The sequence below is a fragment of the Oncorhynchus gorbuscha genome, unplaced genomic scaffold, assembly GCF_021184085.1.
Source record: "Oncorhynchus gorbuscha isolate QuinsamMale2020 ecotype Even-year unplaced genomic scaffold, OgorEven_v1.0 Un_scaffold_918, whole genome shotgun sequence".
Classification (NCBI taxonomy): domain Eukaryota; kingdom Metazoa; phylum Chordata; class Actinopteri; order Salmoniformes; family Salmonidae; genus Oncorhynchus; species Oncorhynchus gorbuscha.
Window position 1 is genome coordinate 36,866 of NW_025745681.1, and position 21,711 is coordinate 58,576.

At 41.8% G+C, this 21,711-nt stretch overlaps 1 protein-coding gene across 2 annotated transcripts; it reads right to left on the reverse strand.

The window, feature by feature from the left end:
* Window positions 1-23: 23 nt before the first annotated feature.
* Window positions 24-20,967, reverse strand: LOC124019430 (ninjurin-1-like). Of its 2 annotated transcripts, none has more exons than XM_046334774.1 (4): window positions 20,810-20,967; window positions 6,441-6,684; window positions 2,638-2,813; window positions 24-492 (listed from the first exon to the last, which is right to left on the reverse strand). In XM_046334774.1, the coding sequence occupies exons 1-3, from the start codon at window positions 20,849-20,851 to the stop codon at window positions 2,671-2,673; spliced, it is 429 nt and encodes a 142-aa protein (XP_046190730.1). In that variant the 5' UTR covers window positions 20,852-20,967; the 3' UTR covers window positions 24-492; window positions 2,638-2,670. The 2 variants fall into 2 exon arrangements, with proteins under 2 accessions (XP_046190730.1, XP_046190729.1); XM_046334773.1 differs by having other exon boundaries at window positions 24-1,266.
* Window positions 20,968-21,711: the final 744 nt, after the last annotated feature.

A 21,711-nucleotide genomic window follows, 5' to 3' on the forward strand; every position in this document is an offset into this window, starting at 1 on the left:
AAAAAACAAAACGCATATCCAATTCACACATGCATATTAATGAACACATGTACATGTGTGAAATAGGACAAATAAAGAATAACTATTATTTTAAGAAAAATACATTTCATAATTAGGAATGTAGAATGTTCTGGGGAAAAAACAAGAATAGACTAGTGCACATACCTGTACACACATGCTAAAACATTGCTAATGTTAGTAACAGCTGTCCTTTTTAACATTTCGTTGCTAGTGTTAGTAACAGCTGTCCTTTTTAACATTTCATTGCTAGTGTTAGTAACAGCTGTCCTTTTTAACATTTCATTTTGGTGTGACTTGTTTAGGAGTAAATCAGGGGTGGGAAACAATACAAACATCACAAAAAAATATGATTGGTTTACACAAATAACATACTTACACATTACAGAAGCCAGCAGCACTTCTTCAGGCAGTATGGTGCTTTTTGGATGTTCATTTATTACCAGAGCAGGACGTATCTGTGAGAGTGGTAACCTGACAATGTAATACAAAGATCTCACATCATTGCAATAGCACCAAAAATACCACTAGAGGGCACTCATGACCTAGCCCAGAGACATCTGCAAGCCAGATAAGAGGATAATGAAATGAGCTGCTATGAAGATGATCACAAGTGCCATAGCAGCTTTACATAGCAGCTTTAGACGACAGGTGTGGTTACTATTCTGCAGTTCAAGTGAACATGTGTATTTCTCTATGGAATCTCCTCTAGTACCCTTACTGGTTACAGTAAGATAGATGATGAGTGACGTCTTGTAGATGATGATTCTCTGTGGCAGTTAAGAGTCCTGGTGTCTATTCTCAGTAGCTTTGCTTCAGTGAGCTGTGTGTTTCTATATCTGTTTCTGTCTGTAGGGAGACCCAGATCAAAGAGCAGATGGGGAGGAGGGGTGAGTGGCAGATTGGAGGGGTGAGGGAGTGGGGAGGGTGTCACTAGAGTGATTGTTCTGTTTGAATCCCAGTACTCCCAGTCCCAACAGACAGACAGCTATTAGTCCCACTTAGAATGATCTGCAGCCATGATGATGATGAAGCGCATCTGAATATGAAATCCTTCAGAAGTTCTTTTCATTCCAGACTCCTCCAACCAACTCAGGGGTATTACACGGAGTTAGAGCCAGATACAGTGCATGAGAGCAATAGATATACAAAATGTTTATAGATCTGTCTATTGTCCTGGTTAGTGGATTTGTGTGTCACTAGCTGGATCATGGTATGTCTGTGTGATTCCATGGTTAGCAATGGAAGCTATGGGAAAGAAAGGGGAATGTATAATTAGTTTATGATGTCATGTTCCCTCAGACTCCATCAGTGCATAGCTTCAATAGTAGTTATGAGTGTCCCTGCCAAACCTAGGATTACAATGCCATATGATCTTATTTTGAGCGGTAACAACAGAACCGCCAAACTAGATTTTTTTTATAGCTATATCTATTACATTAAGCTAACCAATGAAATTCTTCACCATGAGCTGTGCATTCAATGCTGGAGACCTGAATGGTACAGGGATGTACAGAGTCTGAGAAAGTGAGATGTTAATTGTGTATGCGGTAACAGTACTGAGTCTAATCAAGGCCTCAGCTTTAATGAGCAGTTCTTTCTCTATCTGCATCTGATGATAGTGAGTCACCACACAGCCAAAATAACCATGCACTCTTCTCACAGCTCTTCTATGTGCCTTGGTCTGAGACGAGATTATCAGTGGCACATCTAGCCGGGATATTGCAGATCCTTGATGTAGTGCAATGCTAGCTCTTTTATTGATCAAGTTTCACATCAACTGCTGCTCAATGCTGCAACAATATGTTCTATTTAAATGCAGTAAATGCAGCATACGAGACTACGACACAAGCTGAATGTGTTCTCTATGTTTTGAGAGTGAGGCACAGACTCTTTTTCCATACATGTGCTCTTCAGACCCTTCAGGCACAGTGGCCCAGGCTGTCTGAGCAAGACCCATGACGTCCTCCTTTCACCTCATAAATGTGATAAAAAATTTACATTCGGTGCTCAGCCTTCCTCAATGCTGTGGCTTGGAGTATTTGTGTGTGAGAGTGAGCGAGAGATAGGCAAAGTGTGTGTGCTTGCTTGCTGGGGATAACTACAGTACAGGGCAGGAGGCAGACATGGAGGTCACATGATCCCTGGCTGTTGTCTCTGTTTTCCTGTTGGTCTCCTACACAAACACACAGTGTTGTTTATGAAAGCAAACCTCTCTCTCATCGGGACAAAAGGGTTCTGGACTGGTAAAAAGACAGTAGTTGAGTTTTGTTGGGGGGTGTTTTCTAGTGGAAGTTTCTGTCGAGTCCTGGAACAGTGCGTATTTATGGGTCAGGTTGGGGGAGCATGGGCGTTTAGGAAGGTCAGGAGATACGGAGAACAGGACAGCTGCTGAGTCATGGACAAACTATTGGGGGAAAGTGCAAACAATTCCTGTTTGAGTTTGAGAGAGGGGAGAAGAGAGTGTGTGTGTGTGTGTGTGTGTGTGTGTGTGTGTGTGTGTGTGTGTGTGTGTGTGTGTGTGTGTGTGTGTGTGTGTGTGTGTGTGTGTGTGTGTGTGTGTGTGTGTGTGTGTGTGTGTGTGTGTGTGTGTGTGTGTGTGTGTGTGTGTGTGTGTACCTAAGGGGGTGGTGATGCATTTCTGTGTCCTGGTCAGGCTTTCTGATTGGGTTTCTGTACTCCAAAGGCAGTGATGAAGACGTTGACTACTACGATGACGAAGACGAGGCCTGTGGCCAGGTTCTCCATTACATTCAGCCTGAAGTGTTTACTCTGGTCATTCAGGTTCCACCGCACTGTGGAGAGAACAGGGGAAATTGGTACAGATGAGCTTTACAAACATTCACAGCATGCACTCGCAAACACACACGTATGCAAACATAGACTCCCTCTCTCACACATACACACAGATAACTCTACACACACATAAAAAGTATAATCCTGATTGAGTGATGGCAGCTATCCCGGGACTGGAGCCAATCTATAGTGACATACTGCTTTGTGCTCTGTATAAGTGTTTCTCAGGCCTGGTCCTCATGTACCCCGGACTGAACTCTGTCAACTCTCTGCTGCTCAGCTCAGAGGAAACATATGTGTGACCAGGACACAGTGAGTATAATGAACAAAAAGAATAGCTTAACACTGCAGTGGGCTAAAATCAGGGTCACACAGAGTGTTTCTTGGTAGTCTTAAACAAAACTACTTTGAAACAAACACATACTGTACACCTCACACACATGGTTATGGGCTGTACCATGTCAGATATAGAGTTGAAATGTATTCAATTTTGAGTTTGCATCCCAATATTAATCTTTATATACATCACAGAAGACTGAAATATAACAAAAGCGTTTGAACACCAGATTTTCGTTGTTTAAATGTTTTTTTAAATGTTTATTAATTATGAAATGATGAAAAATATTAATAACATTCTACCCAAGAGACCACTAGAGGGCAATTTGATCATTTGACTGCTGGAAAGAGCTACGTCTATTCTTTTACAGAGGGGCATGGTTAATGGTATCTATGAATATGTGTGTAGTGGATGTAGATGTTCTGATAATGTTATGTGCTTATGTACCACAGGAGGCTGCTGAGGGGAGGACGGCTCATAGTAATGTCTGGAACGGAGCTAATGGAATGGTATCAACCTACTGGAAACCATGTATTTGATACCATTCCACCTATTCCGATCCAACCATTACCACGAGCCCATCCTCCCCAATTAAGGTGCCACCAACCTCCTGTGGTGTGCACGTGCATGTGTGTGTGGGGGGCAGATTAGAAGATGTTAAACGTTGTGAGAAACCCTGCCTGTGTCTCTGGCTGTGTGTGTCTGGCCCAGGCCAGGGGGGATGGTATGTAAGGCATTCACAGCACACACCACCAATTGAGTATTTAATAGAACTCCCATTAGCCAAGGCAGCAGCTACTCTTCCTGGGGTCCAAACAAGAATAAAACAATTGCATCACAACAAAACAACAGCCTACATCATAAATAAAACTAAACATCATACAAGACATGACTACATTATTTATATATTATAACAAATGTACAAGACTACAATAATACAACACCACAATGTGTGTGTGTAGAGTGCATGTGTTAGAGTGTGTGTGTTAGAGTGTGTGTGTAGAGTGCATGTGTTAGAGTGTGTGTGTTAGAGTGTGTGTGTAGAGTGCATGTGTTAGAGTGTGTGTGTTAGAGTGTGTGTGTAGAGTGCATGTGTTAGAGTGTGTGTGTTAGAGTGTGTGTGTAGAGTGCATGTGTTAGAGTGTGTGTGTTAGAGTGTGTGTGTAGAGTGCATGTGTTAGAGTGTGTGTGTTAGAGTGTGTGTGTAGAGTGCATGTGTTAGAGTGTGTGTGTTAGAGTGTGTGTGTAGAGTGCATGTGTTAGAGTGTGTGTGTTAGAGTGTGTGTGTTAGTGTGTGTGTGTAGAGTGCATGTGTTAGAGTGTGTGTGTTAGAGTGTGTGTGTAGAGTGCGTGTGTTAGAGTGTGTGTGTTAGAGTGTGTGTGTTAGAGTGTGTGTGTTAGAGTGTGTGTGTTAGTGTGTGTGTGTAGAGTGCATGTGTTAGAGTGTGTGTGTTAGAGTGTGTGTGTAGAGTGCATGTGTTAGAGTGTGTGTGTTAGAGTGTGTGTGTAGAGTGCATGTGTTAGAGTGTGTGTGTTAGAGTGTGTGTGTAGAGTGCATGTGTTAGAGTGTGTGTGTTAGAGTGTGTGTGTAGAGTGCATGTGTTAGAGTGTGTGTGTTAGAGTGTGTGTGTTAGAGTGTGTGTGTAGAGTGCATGTGTTAGAGTGTGTGTGTTAGAGTGTGTGTGTAGAGTGCATGTGTTAAGAGTGTGTGTGAGAATGCGTGTGTCTCTTCACAGTCCGTGTTGTGACGTGAGGTGTTGTTTTATCAGTTTTTTAAATCCGATTTTAATGTTTGCTTGAGTTACTTGATGTGAAACAGAGTTCCATGTAGTCATGGCACTATGCAGTACGTTGTGCTTCCCAGAGTCTGTTCTGGACTTAGGGTCTGTGAAGAGACCCCTGGTGGCATGTTTGGTGGGGTATGGGTGTCTGAGCTGTGTGTTAGTTGTTTGAACAGTCAGTTCGAATGGTCAAAGACAAGGGGGGGGGGATAGTAGGGAATAGTAGAGGAGATATGGAAGGTGGAGAAGGGAGAGGGGGGGTTTGGGGAGGAACTAGAGAGAATGGGAGGATGGGGGAGTGGAGGTATGGGTTGAGCAACGGTCAATGGGGAGAAGAGGGAGAAACAGGGAGAGTGTGATGGCTCTGACATGCAGGTTCAGTGCATGATCCCTTCAAATGGATTTCACTAGTGGAAAAGTAAAGCCTTGTGACTTAGTGAATGAGTGTTAATTCAGAGAGAGAGTGGTTAAAAACATATGGGCTGGACATACTAAGTGTTTTCCTACTGGGGACTGTAAGAGATGAATTACAGTGATGTGACCTGCACCATTCATTAACTATCTGGTTTCACAAGAAAATACAATTGAAACCAGAATGACATGGTGCAGAAATAATGGGAGCAAATGTGAGGGCAGTGATGTAGACATGATGAAGAGCAGTCTCTGTGATATAGACATGATGAAGAGCATTCTCTGTGATGTAGACATGATGAAGAGCAGTCTCTGTGATGTAGACATGATGAAGAGCATTCTCTGTGATGTAGACATGATGAAGAGCATTCTCTGTGATGTAGGCATGATGAAGAGCATTCTCTGTGATGTAGACATGATGAAGAGCAGTCTCTGTCCAGTGCTGAAGATCAAAGTCACTGTCAGCCTGTACGGTCATACCTGAAGAATTCAATCTTCAACAGCATAGCATTTGACCTTGTGGGAACCAACAAAATGTTCCCAGTTGGTCAAATTTTTGTTTGTTTACTATTCTTGTGGGACTTCTGGTTCCCACAAGAATGGTTAAACACGTCCACACGCGCTCGCACGCACGCACGCACGCACGCACGCACGCACGCACGCACGCACGCACACACACACACACACACACACACACACACACACACACACACACACACACACACACACACACACACACGCCTATTTGCCATGGCTACAGCACCTCAGCAACGCTGCAGTAGGTAATTGGTTGTATGTCAGGAAACATTGGACTTGATAGGTATGAGGTCGTCCTCAGTTAAGGTCAACACAAAGTGTTGAGGGAGGAGGACGTTATAAAACACATGTTCACTGATGAAGATGAGACACAAGCGGCTCCATTTAGATAGCGTGCATTAGCGGGGCTAGTGTCAAAAGAGTCCATAATACAGCAATCATTACGCAGGTTTAGAATGCAACTGTCTAATGTAGGCCTATTTGATGCAAATGCAAAAGTGTTGCATTCAATACGCTTCTTGTAAAAATGTCCTCCAGAGATACAATGTTGTTATCCTCACCGATGAAGATGAGGAGGACCCCCACAGTGACCTGCAGGCTGAGGGAGATGCTGATGAGAGTGATGAGGGGAGTGTACAAGGAGAAGTCTGGCCCCTGCTCCAGGACAGCCTTCAGCTGGGAAGCGTTGGCCATGAGCAGGGCTACGTCCAGCATGCTCTCTGCTATACTCTTCTTATTGGCATAGTGGTTCATGTTCAGGAGAGCAGAGGGGCTGCCACCGTGCCAGACACCTGTATGGGGAACCTGGAGACACAAACACATGTCAACAATACAATCAGATACCTGGTTATATTGTTGAAGAACATGCACATAACGCACATTTTCACATAAACCTCCCATTGACATCAATTTATGATTTAGACTTGCTTTTTAGGTGGAAGTTTAGCTTAGCAAGATTCATCTCACAATGAGACAAAACACAGTCAGTGATCATCTATGATGTGTTAATGCTGTTATCATATGCACCACTATCATATCTATCATATTAGAACAGTAAAGATCTACGATGTGTTAATGCTGTTATCATATCTATCATATCTATCATATTATAACAGTAAAGGCATTATGAAAAAAACATCCATGTTAGTAAACAAACACTCCCATTAAGTGCAGGCGAGCACACACACACCTTGGCTAAGTTCCAGACTATGAGCTCATCTCTGCGGGTATCCCCCCACCCCCGACAAACACACTACGCACCTACACCCCTTCACCTAGTTACACTGAATGCTATCTGTATGTTTACATTGCAAACCTGTCTATGTTTACAAACACACTCTAGTGGCCCAATACTGTGGCTGTGGGGTTAGTGAGGACTTTCCGGGACAGAGGAACAACACCAGGTGCAGGTCGAGGACACATCAGGACAGGGATCTCTGGTCGTGAAGGGATACTGCTACTTTGTTCCTGCCCTGTGTGGGAACTGTACATTAACTTTGTCAACCTGATAATTTAAGTAGCCTACTGAATGCAAATGCATCATATTTTTGTATTTGTCATAAAATGAATAATGAATACATTAAAGGCATATTATATGTTTCAGATGAATGAAGGATGTATGATTAAATGAATCAGTTCCTCCAGGTATTGATTCCTCTATGGCTGATGATGTTAGATAGCAGGTCATAAGGGGAGTTCAGGACTGCTCTGATGACTACGTCCCATTCAGCTCCCACCGAATTCTGTTCAGGGGCCTCAGTTATCAAAGTGCGTGCGCACAAAATATACGTGCATCAGTTTTCCCACAAAGGTTGGTATTTCTCCATTTTGAACTTGACAGGAAAGTGTGCGCTTCTCCACGCAAATCTCAAACCATGTGTGCACACAAGTTGATCAACTGCATTGCAAGCAAATATTGTTCATTAGGTGTACATGAAGATGTTTGATGCACAGGAATTATAATAATGGTAGGCTAATAAAAACATTAACTCGTTTGCCTAGTGATAAAACATATGCATTTGTTTAGGTCTTCACGACCTAAATCATAGTCATATTGCAAGGCATGTCTCTCTTTTTCTGACATGACTTGTTTATTCCCGCTACACATCAAATATTAGGCTACCATTTATCCATCACTCATTCAATAGCCACCTATGCGCGACAGTAAACAGACTGTAGGCTACAGTATTGCTGTGCGATAGGAGCGGAACATAATAGCCCATTTAATCTCAGAGCCTATATACCAAGACAGGAGATAGAAATAAAATCTATTGATACACTAAATATTGAACAGGAATTCGTATTTTGTATAGACGTGGTGGCTGTAGTAGCATTTACTTAGAAATTGTTCGAAAGGTCAATCAATCTTGCAGAAAGCGCAGCCAGTGATTGGCACTCGCTACACGTGGCATTTAAAAAAAAAGTCCTGCAAAAGATTAAAACATTCTGCCCACGCCTCTACATAAATCTGATGACATTTGCCATTGCGATATATATTTTTTTAATGATCATTGTCAAGTTCCAACACCCCCAAATCATACAGCAAATGAGGGCGTTATGTTACCTTAAAATAGTGAATGGAGGGCGTTTTCCAGGCGGGGTTGTAGCGCTCGTTCACGAGCCCACAAATATATAATGGTCGGATTATTCATTGAAAACATTCATACAGTATATGATGCGTGCGACAGTTCCAATAATTTGTTGCGCACGCAAATCATAGAACCTCCATGTACTCCAGAATTTAGTACAACATTTACGCACGTTTGTTAAATGAGGCCCCTGATCTTAAAGCTGGAATCCTTCATGGTGAAACTGCCACATCCGTTTGGGATGCTACAACAACAAAGCAGTTACTGCAAACAACGAACACAGTTTTTCCCCCTTTGGCCATCATTGCCTGGAGATAGAACAGCAGAATAGACACTGCATTTGTTTTTTTATCACACTGCTCGATGCACCACACCTCTGATAAGTCCACAGAACAAAAACTAGATGAAAGCTGCTGGGGCGGACAATGGCGCTGTTCCCCCAATGCAGATTCCATCTTTAAAGTGCTGCTGACTAAATGTTTTGCAATGACTGAACAACTAGGCCTCATGAGGAAAGTGACCTTGAAGCCATGCTAAACCATCTCCAATGCATTAACAACCATTCAATGACATTGAACCATTGGATGCATGTATCCCCCCTCTCTCCAACAGCTGTGGAGGACTGGCTGTTAAATTGTCAGTGCTGTGTCACAGTGCTGTGTACAGACAATCTTCCTTCCTTCCCTCTGTTCCAGGAATAGAGACAGTGGATGAGAGGGGCGGTAGGCTTTACAGCAGAGAGAGACAGTCAGAGGTTCTGTTTTAGGAAGGGGAGAACAGAACCCTCTAATTTACCACAGAGCTGAGCTGAATTACCATGCCTTCAGGAAGAAACTGGCAACATTGGTGCAGTAACCCGAGAGAGAGAGATGGGTGTGTTCTCTGCAGTAGCTGGTGTGTTGATTAGCCACCCAATATCCCTTAAATGTTGAGGTGGTTAGGCTATATGATGAGCTTTACAATTATGTGAGGAAACTGTACCCGGCTAGATGCATTTAAATATCTAAAGTACCCCTGTGTTTTTTGGGGTGTGGACTGACCTATATTTATGGCATGGCTCCTACTGTGCTGCACATCTGTGCCATATTCACAAAATATCTGGATCAGGATCCTTCCCATCAGGATGTACTATTGAATCAATCCTGAATAGACATATTAAACCAAGATAAAACCCTTACAACCCAGACTGTGAGCCTTTATAGAGTTAGTGCACTAAGAATTGCAAGGTCACACAAACTAAACAACTCTTAAAAACATGCCCTCTGTGTTCCTAAAGAACTGACGTCACACTTGTGTCCTTGTGATAAGTGACAGATACTCATCGGTACAACACAAGACACGCAAACAGATAAAATAACACCTTACTGCACAAAGGGGACTGTGAAGAGACACAGCCATTTTCTATATCTTGCATTGTAATTTGCACTGTACTATGAACAGTGGGCTCCCGAGAGGCGCAGTGGTCTAAGACACTGCATCTCAGTGCAAGAGGTGTCTCTACATACCCTGGTTCGATTCCAGGCTGTGATTGGGAGTCCCATAAGGCGGTGCACAATTGGCCCAACGTCATCCGGGTTAGGGTTTGGCTGGGGTAGGGCGTCATTGTTCTTAACTGACTTGCCTAGTTAAATTAAAAATGTATTAGACCTGAATATTGTGTGTATGTAGGCTATGTGTGGCATTTTAAATGTGGATTCTAATGAATACCAAATACTTGAGCGAAACACAGTGATTTCTGTGCTGAACACTGTCACGACCTGCCAGGGTCACCTGCTCTCTTCTCACACACTGAACCCACTGAGGGCATTCAAGGACAGCCCTTATGCCTTAATCAATAGGTCTTATGTGAGACCACAGGTTCTGAAGGTGTAGCTATCCATAGGACTGACTGACACTGCAGTCTGGGAAACCTGCCTCATTCAATTTCTTCATTGCTGGCTGAGGCTGGCTGACACAACAGAATAATAGTGGTAATTTGGCATGATTGAGCATAAGCAATGGCATAGGTCCAAAAAAAGTGCACACCCCGCACACACACACACACACACACACACATGCACACACACATACTTCACTTTTTATTAAAAGTACAGAAAGCAACCAGACTGCAGTGTCTGACTGACGCAGTTCTGTATTTGAATAGAACTCTCGATTGAAAAGTATAAACGAACAAAGCATGTATTAGCATATGATTGCGCTGACGTTCTCTACTGGAGAGGCAGTGTTAGTCAATCACTCTGCAGGTCCATTGTTATTCTGCCTGACCAAAAAACAGACGGTCCACTATTTTGTTACTATGAATTATTCAGCTCAACAATCCCTGTGTAAGGGAAAGACAGAGAAAACAAAGGGATAAGTATATGTATTTTTAAAAGCCTTTATTGTAAATGTAAGAAGTGCACAGAGATTCAGTGCAGCATCCATGATATCATTTATTTCATTTCACCTTTATTTAACCAGGTAGGCCAATAGAGAACAACTTCCCATTTACAATGGCGACCTGGCCAAGAAAAAGCAAAGCAGTGTGACAAAAACAACAACACAGAGTATATATGGGATAAACAAACGTATAGTCAATAACACAATAGAAAAATCAGTATACAGTGTGTGGAAATGAAGAAAGGAGGTAAGGCAATAAATAGGCCATAGTGGTGAAGTAATTACAATTTAGCAATTAACACTGGAGTGATACAGTGGGGCAAAAAAATATTTAGTCAGCCACCAATTGTGCTATTTCTCCCACTTAAAAAGATGAGAGAGGCCTGTAATTTTCATCATAGGTACACTTCAACTATGACAGACAAAATATAGAAAAAAATATAGAAAAGAAATCCAGAAAAAACTCCACTATGGCCAAGACCAAAAAGCTGTCAAAGGACACCAGAAACAAAATTGTAGACCTGCACCAGGCTGGGAAGACTGAATATGCAATAGGTAAGCAGCTTGGTTTGAAGAAATCAACCTTGGGAGCAATTATTAGGAAATGGAAGACATACAAGACCACTGATAATCTCCCACGATCTGGGAGTCAAAATGATCACAAGAACGGTGAGCAAAAAATCCCAGAACCACACGGGGGGGACCTAGTGAATGACCTGCAGAGAGCTGGGACCAAAGTAACAAAGCCTACCATCAGTAAAACACTACGCCGCCAGGGACTCAAATCCTGCAGTGCCAGACGTGTCCCCCTGCTTAAGCCAGTACATGTCCAGGCCCGTCTGAAGTTTGCTAGAGAGCATTTGGATGATCCAGAAGAAGATTGGGAGAATGTCATATGGTCAGATGAAACCAAAATAGAACGTTTTGGTAAAAACTCAACTTGTCGTGTTTGGAGGACAAAGAATGCTGAGTTGCATCCAAAGAACACCATACCTACTGTGAAGCATGTGGGTGGAAACATCATGCTTTGGGGCTGTTTTTCTGCAAAGGGACCAAGACGATTGATCCGTGTAAAGGAAAGAATGAATGGGGCCATGTATCGTGAGATTTTGAGTGAAAACCTTCCATCAGCAAGGGCATTGAAGATGAAACGTGGCTGGGTCTTTCAGCATGACAATGATCCCAAACACACCACCCGGGCAATGAAGGAGTGGCGTCGTAAGAAGCACTTCAAGGTCCTGGAGTGGCCTAGCCAGTCTCCAGATCTCAACCCCATAGAAAATCTTTTGAGGGAGTTGAAAGTCCATATTGCCCAGCAACAGCCCCAAAACATCACTGCTCTAGAGGAGATCTGCATGGAGGAATGGGCCAAAATACCAGCAACAGTGTGTGAAAACCTTAAGACTTACAGAAAACGTTTTGACCTCTGTCATTGACAACAAAGGGTATATAACAAAGTATTGAGATAAACTTTTGTTATTGACCAAAACTTATTTTCCACCATAATTTGCAAATACATTCATAAAAAATCCTACAATGTGATTTTCTGGATTATTTTTCTCTAATTTATTCTGTCATAGTTGAAGTGTACCTATGATGAAAATTACAGGCCTTTCTCATCTTTTTAAAGTGGGAGAACTTGCACAATTGGTGGCTGACTAAATACTTTTTTGCCCCACTGTAGATGTGCAGATGAGGATATGCAAGTAGAAATACTGGTATGCAAAAGAGCAGAAAAACAAAAACAAATATGGGGATGAGGTAGGTACTTGGTTGGATGGGCTATTTACAGATGGGCTATGTACAGCTGCATCGATCGGTAAGCTGCTCTGACAGCTGATGCTTAAAGTTAGTGAGGGAGATATAAGTCTCCAACTTCAGTGATTTTTGCAATTTGTTCCAGTCATTGACAGCAGAGAACTGGAAGGAAAGGTGGCCAAAGTAGGTGTTGGCTTTGGAGATGACCAGTGAAAAATACCTGCTGGAGTGTTTGCTACGGGTGGGTGTTGCTATTGTGACCAGTAAGCTGAGATAAGGTGGAGCTTTACCTAGCAAAGACTTATAGATTACCTAGAGCCAGTGGGTTTGGCGACGAATATGTAGCGAGGACCAGCTAACGAGAGTATACAGGTCGCAGTGGTGGGTATTATATGGGGCTTTGGTGACATAATGGATGGCAATGTGATAGACTGCATCCAATTTGCTGAGTAGAGTGTTGGAGGCTATTTTGTAAATAATATAATAATAATAACAATAAATGACATCGTCAAAGTCAAGGATCGGTAGGATAGTTAGCTTTACGAGGGTATGTTTGGCAGCATAATCAATTAAAGGAAAACCATAAATGTACAGTTAATGTACAGTTAATTGTCATCCCCTCTCCACTCATCCACAAAACCAAGTGCTCCCTCCACCTCTGAACAAAACACGTCCCTGTAACATGTTGGTCTCAAAGCCCAGATCTTTCAGTGACAGGATGTGACAATATCAAGCATAATTCTTCAGTCATTAGACCTTAGAAAACAATCACCACATCCTGCCTTTGACCAGACTCAACCGTGTGTTTATTGCCTAGGCCTAAATACACAGCTGTCTTAGCCCGAGAGAGAGGGCTCTGTTCACAAACACAAACACACCCTACAGAGCCCCAGAACAGCAGCACAATTAGACCCAACAAAATCATGAGAAAACAAAAAGATAATTACTTGACACATTGGAAAGAATAAACAAAAAAACAGAGCAAACTAGAATGCTATTTGGCCCTAAACAGAGAGTACACAGTGGCAGAATACCTGACCACTGTGACTGACCCAAAATTAAAGAAAGCTTTGACTATGTACAGACTCAGTGAGCATGTGCTCACTGCCCACAAAATGAGGTGGAAACTGAGCTGCACTTCCTAACCTCCTGTCCAATGTATGACCATATTAGAGAGACATATTTCCCTCAGATTACACAGATCCACAAAGAATTTGAAAACAAATCCAATTTTGATAAACTCCCATATCTACTGGGTGAAATTCCACAGTGTGCCATCACAGCAGCAAGATTTGTGACCTGATGCCACGAGAAAACGGCAACCAGTGAAGAACAAACACCATTGTAAATACAACCCATATTTATGCTTATTTATTTTATCTTGTGTCCTTTAACCATTTGTACATTGTTAAAACACTGTATATATATAATATGACATTTGTAATGTCTTTATTGTTTTGAAACTTCTGTATGTGTAATGTTTACTGTTAATTTTTATTTCACTTTATATATTCACTTTATATATTATCTACCTCACTTGTTTTGGCAATGTTAACACATGTTTCCCATGCCAATAAAGCCCTTGAATTGAATTGAATTAAGAGAGGGGTAGAGAGAGAGCGAAAGCGAGGGAGTGAGAGAGCGGGAGAGCGAGGGAGAGAGAGAGGGAGAGATACTGAGAGAGTGTAGAAGGTCGCTGCAGCAGTCATTTAGAATAGCTGGAGATAGCTGCCCACGTAGTTGAGTAATAACGCTCAAAGGAAATCATATGTTGTCACTCTCTGTCTGCATACCTCTCAACACCGCCTGCCCAACCCACTACAGTAGGTGTGAATTAAATGTGTCACTGACTGCAGCCCAAGCAGTCCCTAGTGATAACTGTCATAACTGTTTCCTATGCTCTAGTCCGTTACAGCACAGTTGCCTGATCTACCTGGAAGACAGCTAGCCTATGTGCTGAGGTAGCCTGGTCCCAGATCTGTAGCCTATACTTTAGCCAACTCTTCTGGCTATCATTGACATGCCACACCTGTTAGTATAGCCTAGTAGCCTACATGTCTCACTTTTGTTTGATTGATTCTGTAGGTTATCTGTCTTTTCTTTACATTTACAGGGGCATTGAAAAATCCCCGCAGAATCCATCTGGTCCTAGTAAATACTGGCAACAGTGCCTGGCTTGCAGCACTCTGGTAGGACCCCCCTCCCCAAAACCTCAAACTCCCATTGAAAGTGCTTCTATTCAGTTCAAGTAAGCACAAGCTTTCACAGACTCCAAAACATTTTCTACACAATGTTATCAGCTTAGTGAAGCCAGATGAAGAAGAACAATTACAGTTGTGAATGACACTATTTTTGTGAAAATAGATGAATCGTCTCATCTAAAAACATGCATTGTCTTCACTGTAGATCAAGCTTTCGCACAATGTTCTAGGGGGTTACCGCACCAACGTTGTCAGTCTCTACCTGAAGGCATGGTAATTCAGCTCACCTTAGGGAAGCCTGATGAAGACAAGTCACAGTTGTGAATACTACACTATTGTTGTGAAAATGTATAATTAGTCAAAAAACATGCATTTTCCTTCTCCTGAGTACCCAGACTAGGCTGTTGATATTTACCATACAAGCACATAGACTTTCACAGACTTTAAGCTCATCCTCACTTTGGGCTGACTCTGACTAAAAGAATCCACTGTGTGAGAAGTGAACTAATTTAACCCCAGGCCAGCATCAATGAACAGCTATGCCTACTCTCGCTGTTTTCATCTGTGAATGGTTTTTTTCTAAACTGCCAGACAGTTGTGGTGCTAGTCTGCTATTCCCTAGTTGACTGAGGGGCAGGTTGGGCTCTAGGCGATATAAAAGGGACACTCTGGGATACGTACTGTACACTATGGTTACAATTCTGTCTCTTTAGCCAACTGCATTGGCAGGAAAAAGAATGGCAACCAGACTAGGCGACATCCTGAAAATTCCAGCCTTATAAGTATATAAGATAACAGAGTGTAGCATTTATGCAGACCAAGTTGCATTTTTCATCAGAATGTATTTTATTCTGTTCTTGCTTGACTTGCAGGATGCGTGGTTGGGTTTTAAATGAAGAGGATGCTGCTACAGGATGTGTGTCACTCTTTGCCTCTCTATCTCTCCGCATCAGCACTTCTGTGTTCTCCATCCATCATGTCCCATCAGTCTCCTCTGCTCACCTCAGAGACTGGCCTGTGTCCAGCCTAGGGATCGACACAACTGTATTTCATTTTCATGGTTCTCTGAAGGGCTTTTAGTTTAACATCCCACCGGAAACATATGCAAACACTGCTATTCCAAAGCACAGTATACTGTAGCTTACCTACATTACAATGGCAATACAATGCAACCAACCTAGCCTGTAACCTATAGCCAGCCTGTAGCTCCCATTATTAAATCCGGCCCTCAAGGCTTCGCAGCACTGTTGGGTTACCATAGTCCAAATTGGTCAAGTTAAATGAAAAATGTCCATCTGTGTGCAATCTAAGTGTCACATGATCGGTCACATGATCTATTATACACCTGTTCTGAAAGGCCCCAGAGTCTGCAACACCACTAAGCAAGAGGCACCACCAAGCAAGCAGCACCATAAAGACCTAGGAGCTCTCCAAACAGATCAGGGACAAAGTTGTGGAGAAGTACAGATCAGGGTTGGGTTATAAAAGAATATCCGAAACGTTGATCATCCCACGGAGCACCATTAAATCCATTATTAAAAAATGGAAAGAATATGGCACCACAACAAACCTGTCAAGAGAGGGCCGCCCACCAAAACTCATGGACCAGGCAGGGAGGGCATTAATCAGAGGCAACAAAGAGACCAAAGGTAACACTGAAGGAGCCGCAAAGCTCCACAGCGGAGATCGGAGTATCTGTCCATAGGACCACTTTAAGCCATACAATCCACGAAACTGGGCTTTACGGAAGAGTGGGCAGAAAAAAGCCATTGCTTAAAGAAAAAAACTAAGCAAACACATTTTGTGTGTGCCAAAAAGGCATGTGGGAGTCTCCCCAAACATATGGAAGAAGGTACTCTGGTCAGATGAGACTAAAATGTAGATTTTTGGCCACCAAGGAAAACGCTATGTCTGGCACAAACCCAACACCTCTCATCACCCAGAGAATATCATCCCATGTTTTTCATTGGCAGGGACTGGGACACTGGTCAGAATTGAAGGAATGATGGATGGTGCTAAATATAAGGGAATTATTGGGGGAAACCTGTTTCAGTCTTCCAGATTTGAGACTGGGACGGAGGTTCACCTTCCAGCAGGACAATGACCCTAAGCATACTGCTAAAGCAACACTTGAGTGGTTTAAGGGGAAACATTTAAATGTCTTGGAATGGCCTAATCAAAGCCCAGACCTCAATCCAATTGAGAATCTGTGGTATGACTTAAAAATTGTTGTACACCAGCAGAACTCATCCAACTTGAAGGAGCTGGATCAGTTTTGTCTTGAAGAATGGGCAAAAATCCCAGTGACTAGATGTGCCAAGAATATAGAGACATACCCCAAGAGACTTGCAGCTGTAATTGCTGCAAAAGGTGGCTCTATAAAGTATTGACTTTGAGGGGATGAATAGTTATGCACGCTCAAGATTTATTTCTTGTTTGTTTCACAATAAAAAAATATGTTGCATCTCAAAGTGGTAGGCATGTTGTGTAAATCAAATGATACAAATCCCCCAAAAATCAATTTTAATTCCAGGTTGTAAGGCTACAAAATAGGAAAAATGCCAAGGAGGGTGAATACTTTCGCAAGCCACTGTGTATATATATATATATATATATATATATATATATATATATATATATATATATATATATATATATATATATATGTGTGTGTATATATATATACATACAGTGGGGCAAAAAAGTATTTAGTCAGCCACCAATTGTGCAAGTTCTCCCACCTAAAAATATGAGAGAGGCCTGTAATTTTCATCATAGGTACACTTCAACTATGACAGACAAAACGAGACAAAAAAATCCAGAAAATCACATTGTAGGATTTTTTATGTGCTCATCAGACATTGGACATAAACATTACGCAACAAGTTGGAAATCGCAAATTCAACAATGAGTGGATTGGAAGGAATCAGTGGCTAACTGCAAGCGATGCAAAGCAATCACTATTTTGCTTCCCCTGCCTTCTATTTGGTGGAGAGGTGGTGTTGTCCAAGTCTAGGTTTAAGGGTCTCTTTTCCAAGCTTAAAAGGATAAACATTCACACACAACACCATGGGCTAGAAAAAGTTTAATACATTGGCCATGCTGTCAATCAAGTATGACTTCTGCTGCATTCAAAACAACTGGAAACTCAGAACTGGGAAATCTCTAACTTCAGTGAGTTCGAGACAACTGGGAACTCTGAAAAAAATGTGCTCTGACTGGGACATACATTTTGAACAGTCATCCAACTCGGAATTCCAAGTTGGGAACCCGGACTTCTTTCTAGATCTCCGACCTGAAGCTCACTGACTTCATGATTCAACCTTGTTTTTTCAGAGTTCCTAGTTGTCTTGAAAGCACCATAAATCCAGAGAATGCCAGACTTCGATGACAAAGTTACATGACAAACTTTGTCCACAAGAAGGACCTTCATGTCCAAGTGAGCACAGCACAACGGTGAGTCCAAACATGTATTGTATGCTGCTGCATAAATAATGTAATATGCCAGGGAGATATGTATACTGTAGCTAAGAAATGAATACTAAGTGTATATTGGCTGACATCAGTAGCCCATGTGCCTCACCCTAATAATTTGGTCCCTTAACCCCATTAGTAGCCCATGTGCCTCACCCTAATAATTTGGTCCCTTAACCCCATTAGTAGCCCATATGCCTCACCCTAATAATTTGGTCCCTTAACCCCTTCACAATTTAGCCTACTGTTCTGACTTGGTGGTGCACATGTAGCCTACAGCCTGTTTCAGACAAAAGTCATCATCGAATATTGTAAGAGCTTTCATTGTCTACTTATATGCCCCCTTTATTTATCCTATGGTTTTGGCTTGGTTTTGGCTTGGTGTACAGGGAGAATACTGTAAGAATGGCTCATGTTCTAAATTCTGTTGCTGTACATTTCAAAAGTGATTTACAAACATGGACTACGTCCAGCTTAGCTCGTTCATTAATGTCTTAATCGAAATGACGGATTGCCTCCTATGCGCTCATTGTTCCCTTATGTCATAGTTTGTACATATTAATTGTCAGTAGAAACCACATTTGTTTACACAAGTCAGTCATATCAGCTATGTTGTTTTTTTATAAGTAAATGAGGCTGAATGAACTATTTAGCTGCCAGACGAGGCTCCGCTGATAGCAAGTTGTAGCAGTGGTAAGGATTCACTCCATGGCGCTGAAAAGAAAGCTCTGCTGTTGGGACAGCTTTATGTAGGCCCTAACAGTTTGTGGGCTCTGTTTGTCACCGTTATAGTGCAGTTAATGTATTGTTTAGTGGCTTTGTTGGCATGCATCCCCCCAACATTTTTTGGTTTGTCCCACCAAAATCGACATGATAAAATCGCCACTGGCTATGCCTAATCAAGAACATTTATCAGTCGATTAACTACCAGGTAGAAAATAAACATAGTAGTTCTGCGGATCTCCAGGCTCGGATTTGAGCTCAAGCAGTGCAAATTAAATAAAGTCCTCTGAGAGGACAGAAAGCAATTTACACAGCGTCCATGAGGCATTATTCACTCTCACTGTGGGGAGACATATTGTAAATGACACCAATTGCACATTGAATCGAGTGTAAAGATATCAATATTCTGTCCTCCGTGACTCAACTGTGACAATCTCAGGACAGTAGCTAGACATGCACGCACGCACGCGCACACTCTATCTCTCTCTCTCTCTCTGAAATTTAAAGGAGCTATATGGGGGACAGGGACAGGCTGTTGGGATGACACAATGAAGCTCATTTCCTCCCTCTGTAAAGTGTTATTGCTTTATAAGTAGCACTAAACTACCTCCCAATAACTGGGGAAATGGGAACACACTTTACAGGGGTCTAGTTAACACAAAATTGCTAATGAAAGTATTTGATTGAGCACCATCATTTCAATACCATAAATGCATTAAGCAAAATGCGTACACCAAGCCCTTTAGAATTATTTCCACTAAAATTGGATGTGTGATGAAAGAAAGGAAACTGTTTCTTATTGGAACACCGTGTCAGGGATCCAACACAAAGGGCATTCATTATTCACTGGGCCACTTAGGTGCATAGAGGCACAACTCCTCAAGAGATGCAGACTTTCACCGGAGACCTGGCCAAAAGATGTCAGCCATTTCAGGAAAGGCCAAGTCTTGATCTGATCCGTAGACTGTCCCAAAACAAAATCAGAATTTCAACTGAATAACCTCACCAACACAATCTATCCTAAGCACTAAAGGGCTCTGCTAACAAGGATTATAATATATTTTTATTATAACAATAGCCAAGGTTACATTGTGGGGTGCCCTCCAAAACGTTTCTAAACTGAAAATGTGTTGATTACTAGTTAGATTTTAATGGTGTTATGTATCTGATATCTGTGCTATAAAAGGATATCGTAAAATGGTGTTATAAAAGGTTGTAAAAAATGAAGCATTTCTTAAAATGCATCCAATATGGTTCCAAATAAGGCTTAATTGGTGGAGATCTTGTAGACACAAAGAAATGTAGAAAACATTATGGTGCACGATATTACAACAGGTTGTTTTGTGTTGATAAAATATTTAGTTAAGCTACAATGTTGTGTTTTTCTTCTTCATATCATGGCATCGCCTGCGATGCTTACATCCCAAGAATGAAAGGTGATGCAGTTGTCTGTGAGGGATCTCACAGCCTCTGCCTCTTTAAGCGCAGCAGCCTATAAACTCACACTGGCACCATGGTAACCAATTTTAGAGCAAGATTAGCTGACTAGCCGCTATTAAATTTAGGGAAACTATAATAAGAAATATTGTGTGCTTCAGTAAAAGTGTATTTTGTGTCTACAAACATTATTATATTGTTAGTTATATTGTTAGGCCTACAGTTGGCAGGTTTGTTAGCCTAGCTAAACGGGCGACAGTGGCTAATGTGGATGGCAATGGCATTGCTGCCAGTCCATTACCTCTCTTGGAAGTGAGATAACGTGTTACTTTGATGCTAAGTAGGTTGCAACTACAGATCATCACTTACCTCCCCTCCATTTTGTCTGTCGGCGCTGCCGTTCATTTCCATATTGATGGCAATGTCAGGGGTAAAAAATAAATAAAAAACAAGATGCAAGTTTTGTTTGACATTAAAAAATGTGGAACCAACTTGTCTGCTCCGCGAAGGAAAGTGATCTCTTGGGTCGCGCGCGCTGTGGAATGGGGGATGGATCAATTTCTCGATTTGGATCAACTGCATAAATCCTGCTGTATGTATCCTAGTATTATACACCCCATAATAATAGCTTGCCTGGGGAACAAAATTTGCTCTGGCATAGCTACATAGATTGAAAATACCACATTTGAAGACCAAAGTCCAGGGTTGTTGTCTACAAATAAAATACATTATTATTGAAACATAGGCCTGGGTGTATATTTATGATCATGCTAGTACATTTAAAAAATGTTTTATATCAATTAATTATACAAACAAAGATGCAAGTAATATTAGTTAGAGCAGGGAACTCAAATTAATTATTAAATGATTAATTAATCATATCTACAGGGTAACCTGGATCAGAGGACAGTTGAGTGGATTGTCTTTTTGCAGGTTAATGATTTTCACAATGAGAAAATCATTTGTTTTGCTATGTTTGTTATTATAGATGGGCCTACTGCAATTCATGCACAGGGTGCACTCTTGCAGGTCTTTCTTTTAGTGTAGGGTTCAGTGGAAAGTATGCCTCCCTCTGGTCACTTATTTGTCCAGATGAGTAGATTATGCAAAGACTGTCTATTATGCAAAGACCCTCTCTTGTTTTTTTAAATGTACAAATATGGAGTTTGAGGTTCCCTTGTGTGTGGTGGTGACGCATCTACAGTAACCTATTTGCTTTGTAGTTATCTTAAGCCAACGCCAAGCCAAGGAATGATAAGGTGTACATTTAA

Coding starts and splice junctions, on each gene's coding strand:
- LOC124019430 (XM_046334774.1), bottom strand. CDS start 20,851: ATGGAAATGAACGGCAGCGCCGACAGACAAAATGGAGGGGAG. Junction 6,685..20,809: donor ACAGACAAAATGGAGGGGAG/GTAAGTGATGAT, acceptor TTGTGTCTCCAG/GTTCCCCATACAGGTGTCTG. Junction 2,814..6,440: donor GGTCCTCCTCATCTTCATCG/GTGAGGATAACA, acceptor TTCTCTCCACAG/TGCGGTGGAACCTGAATGAC.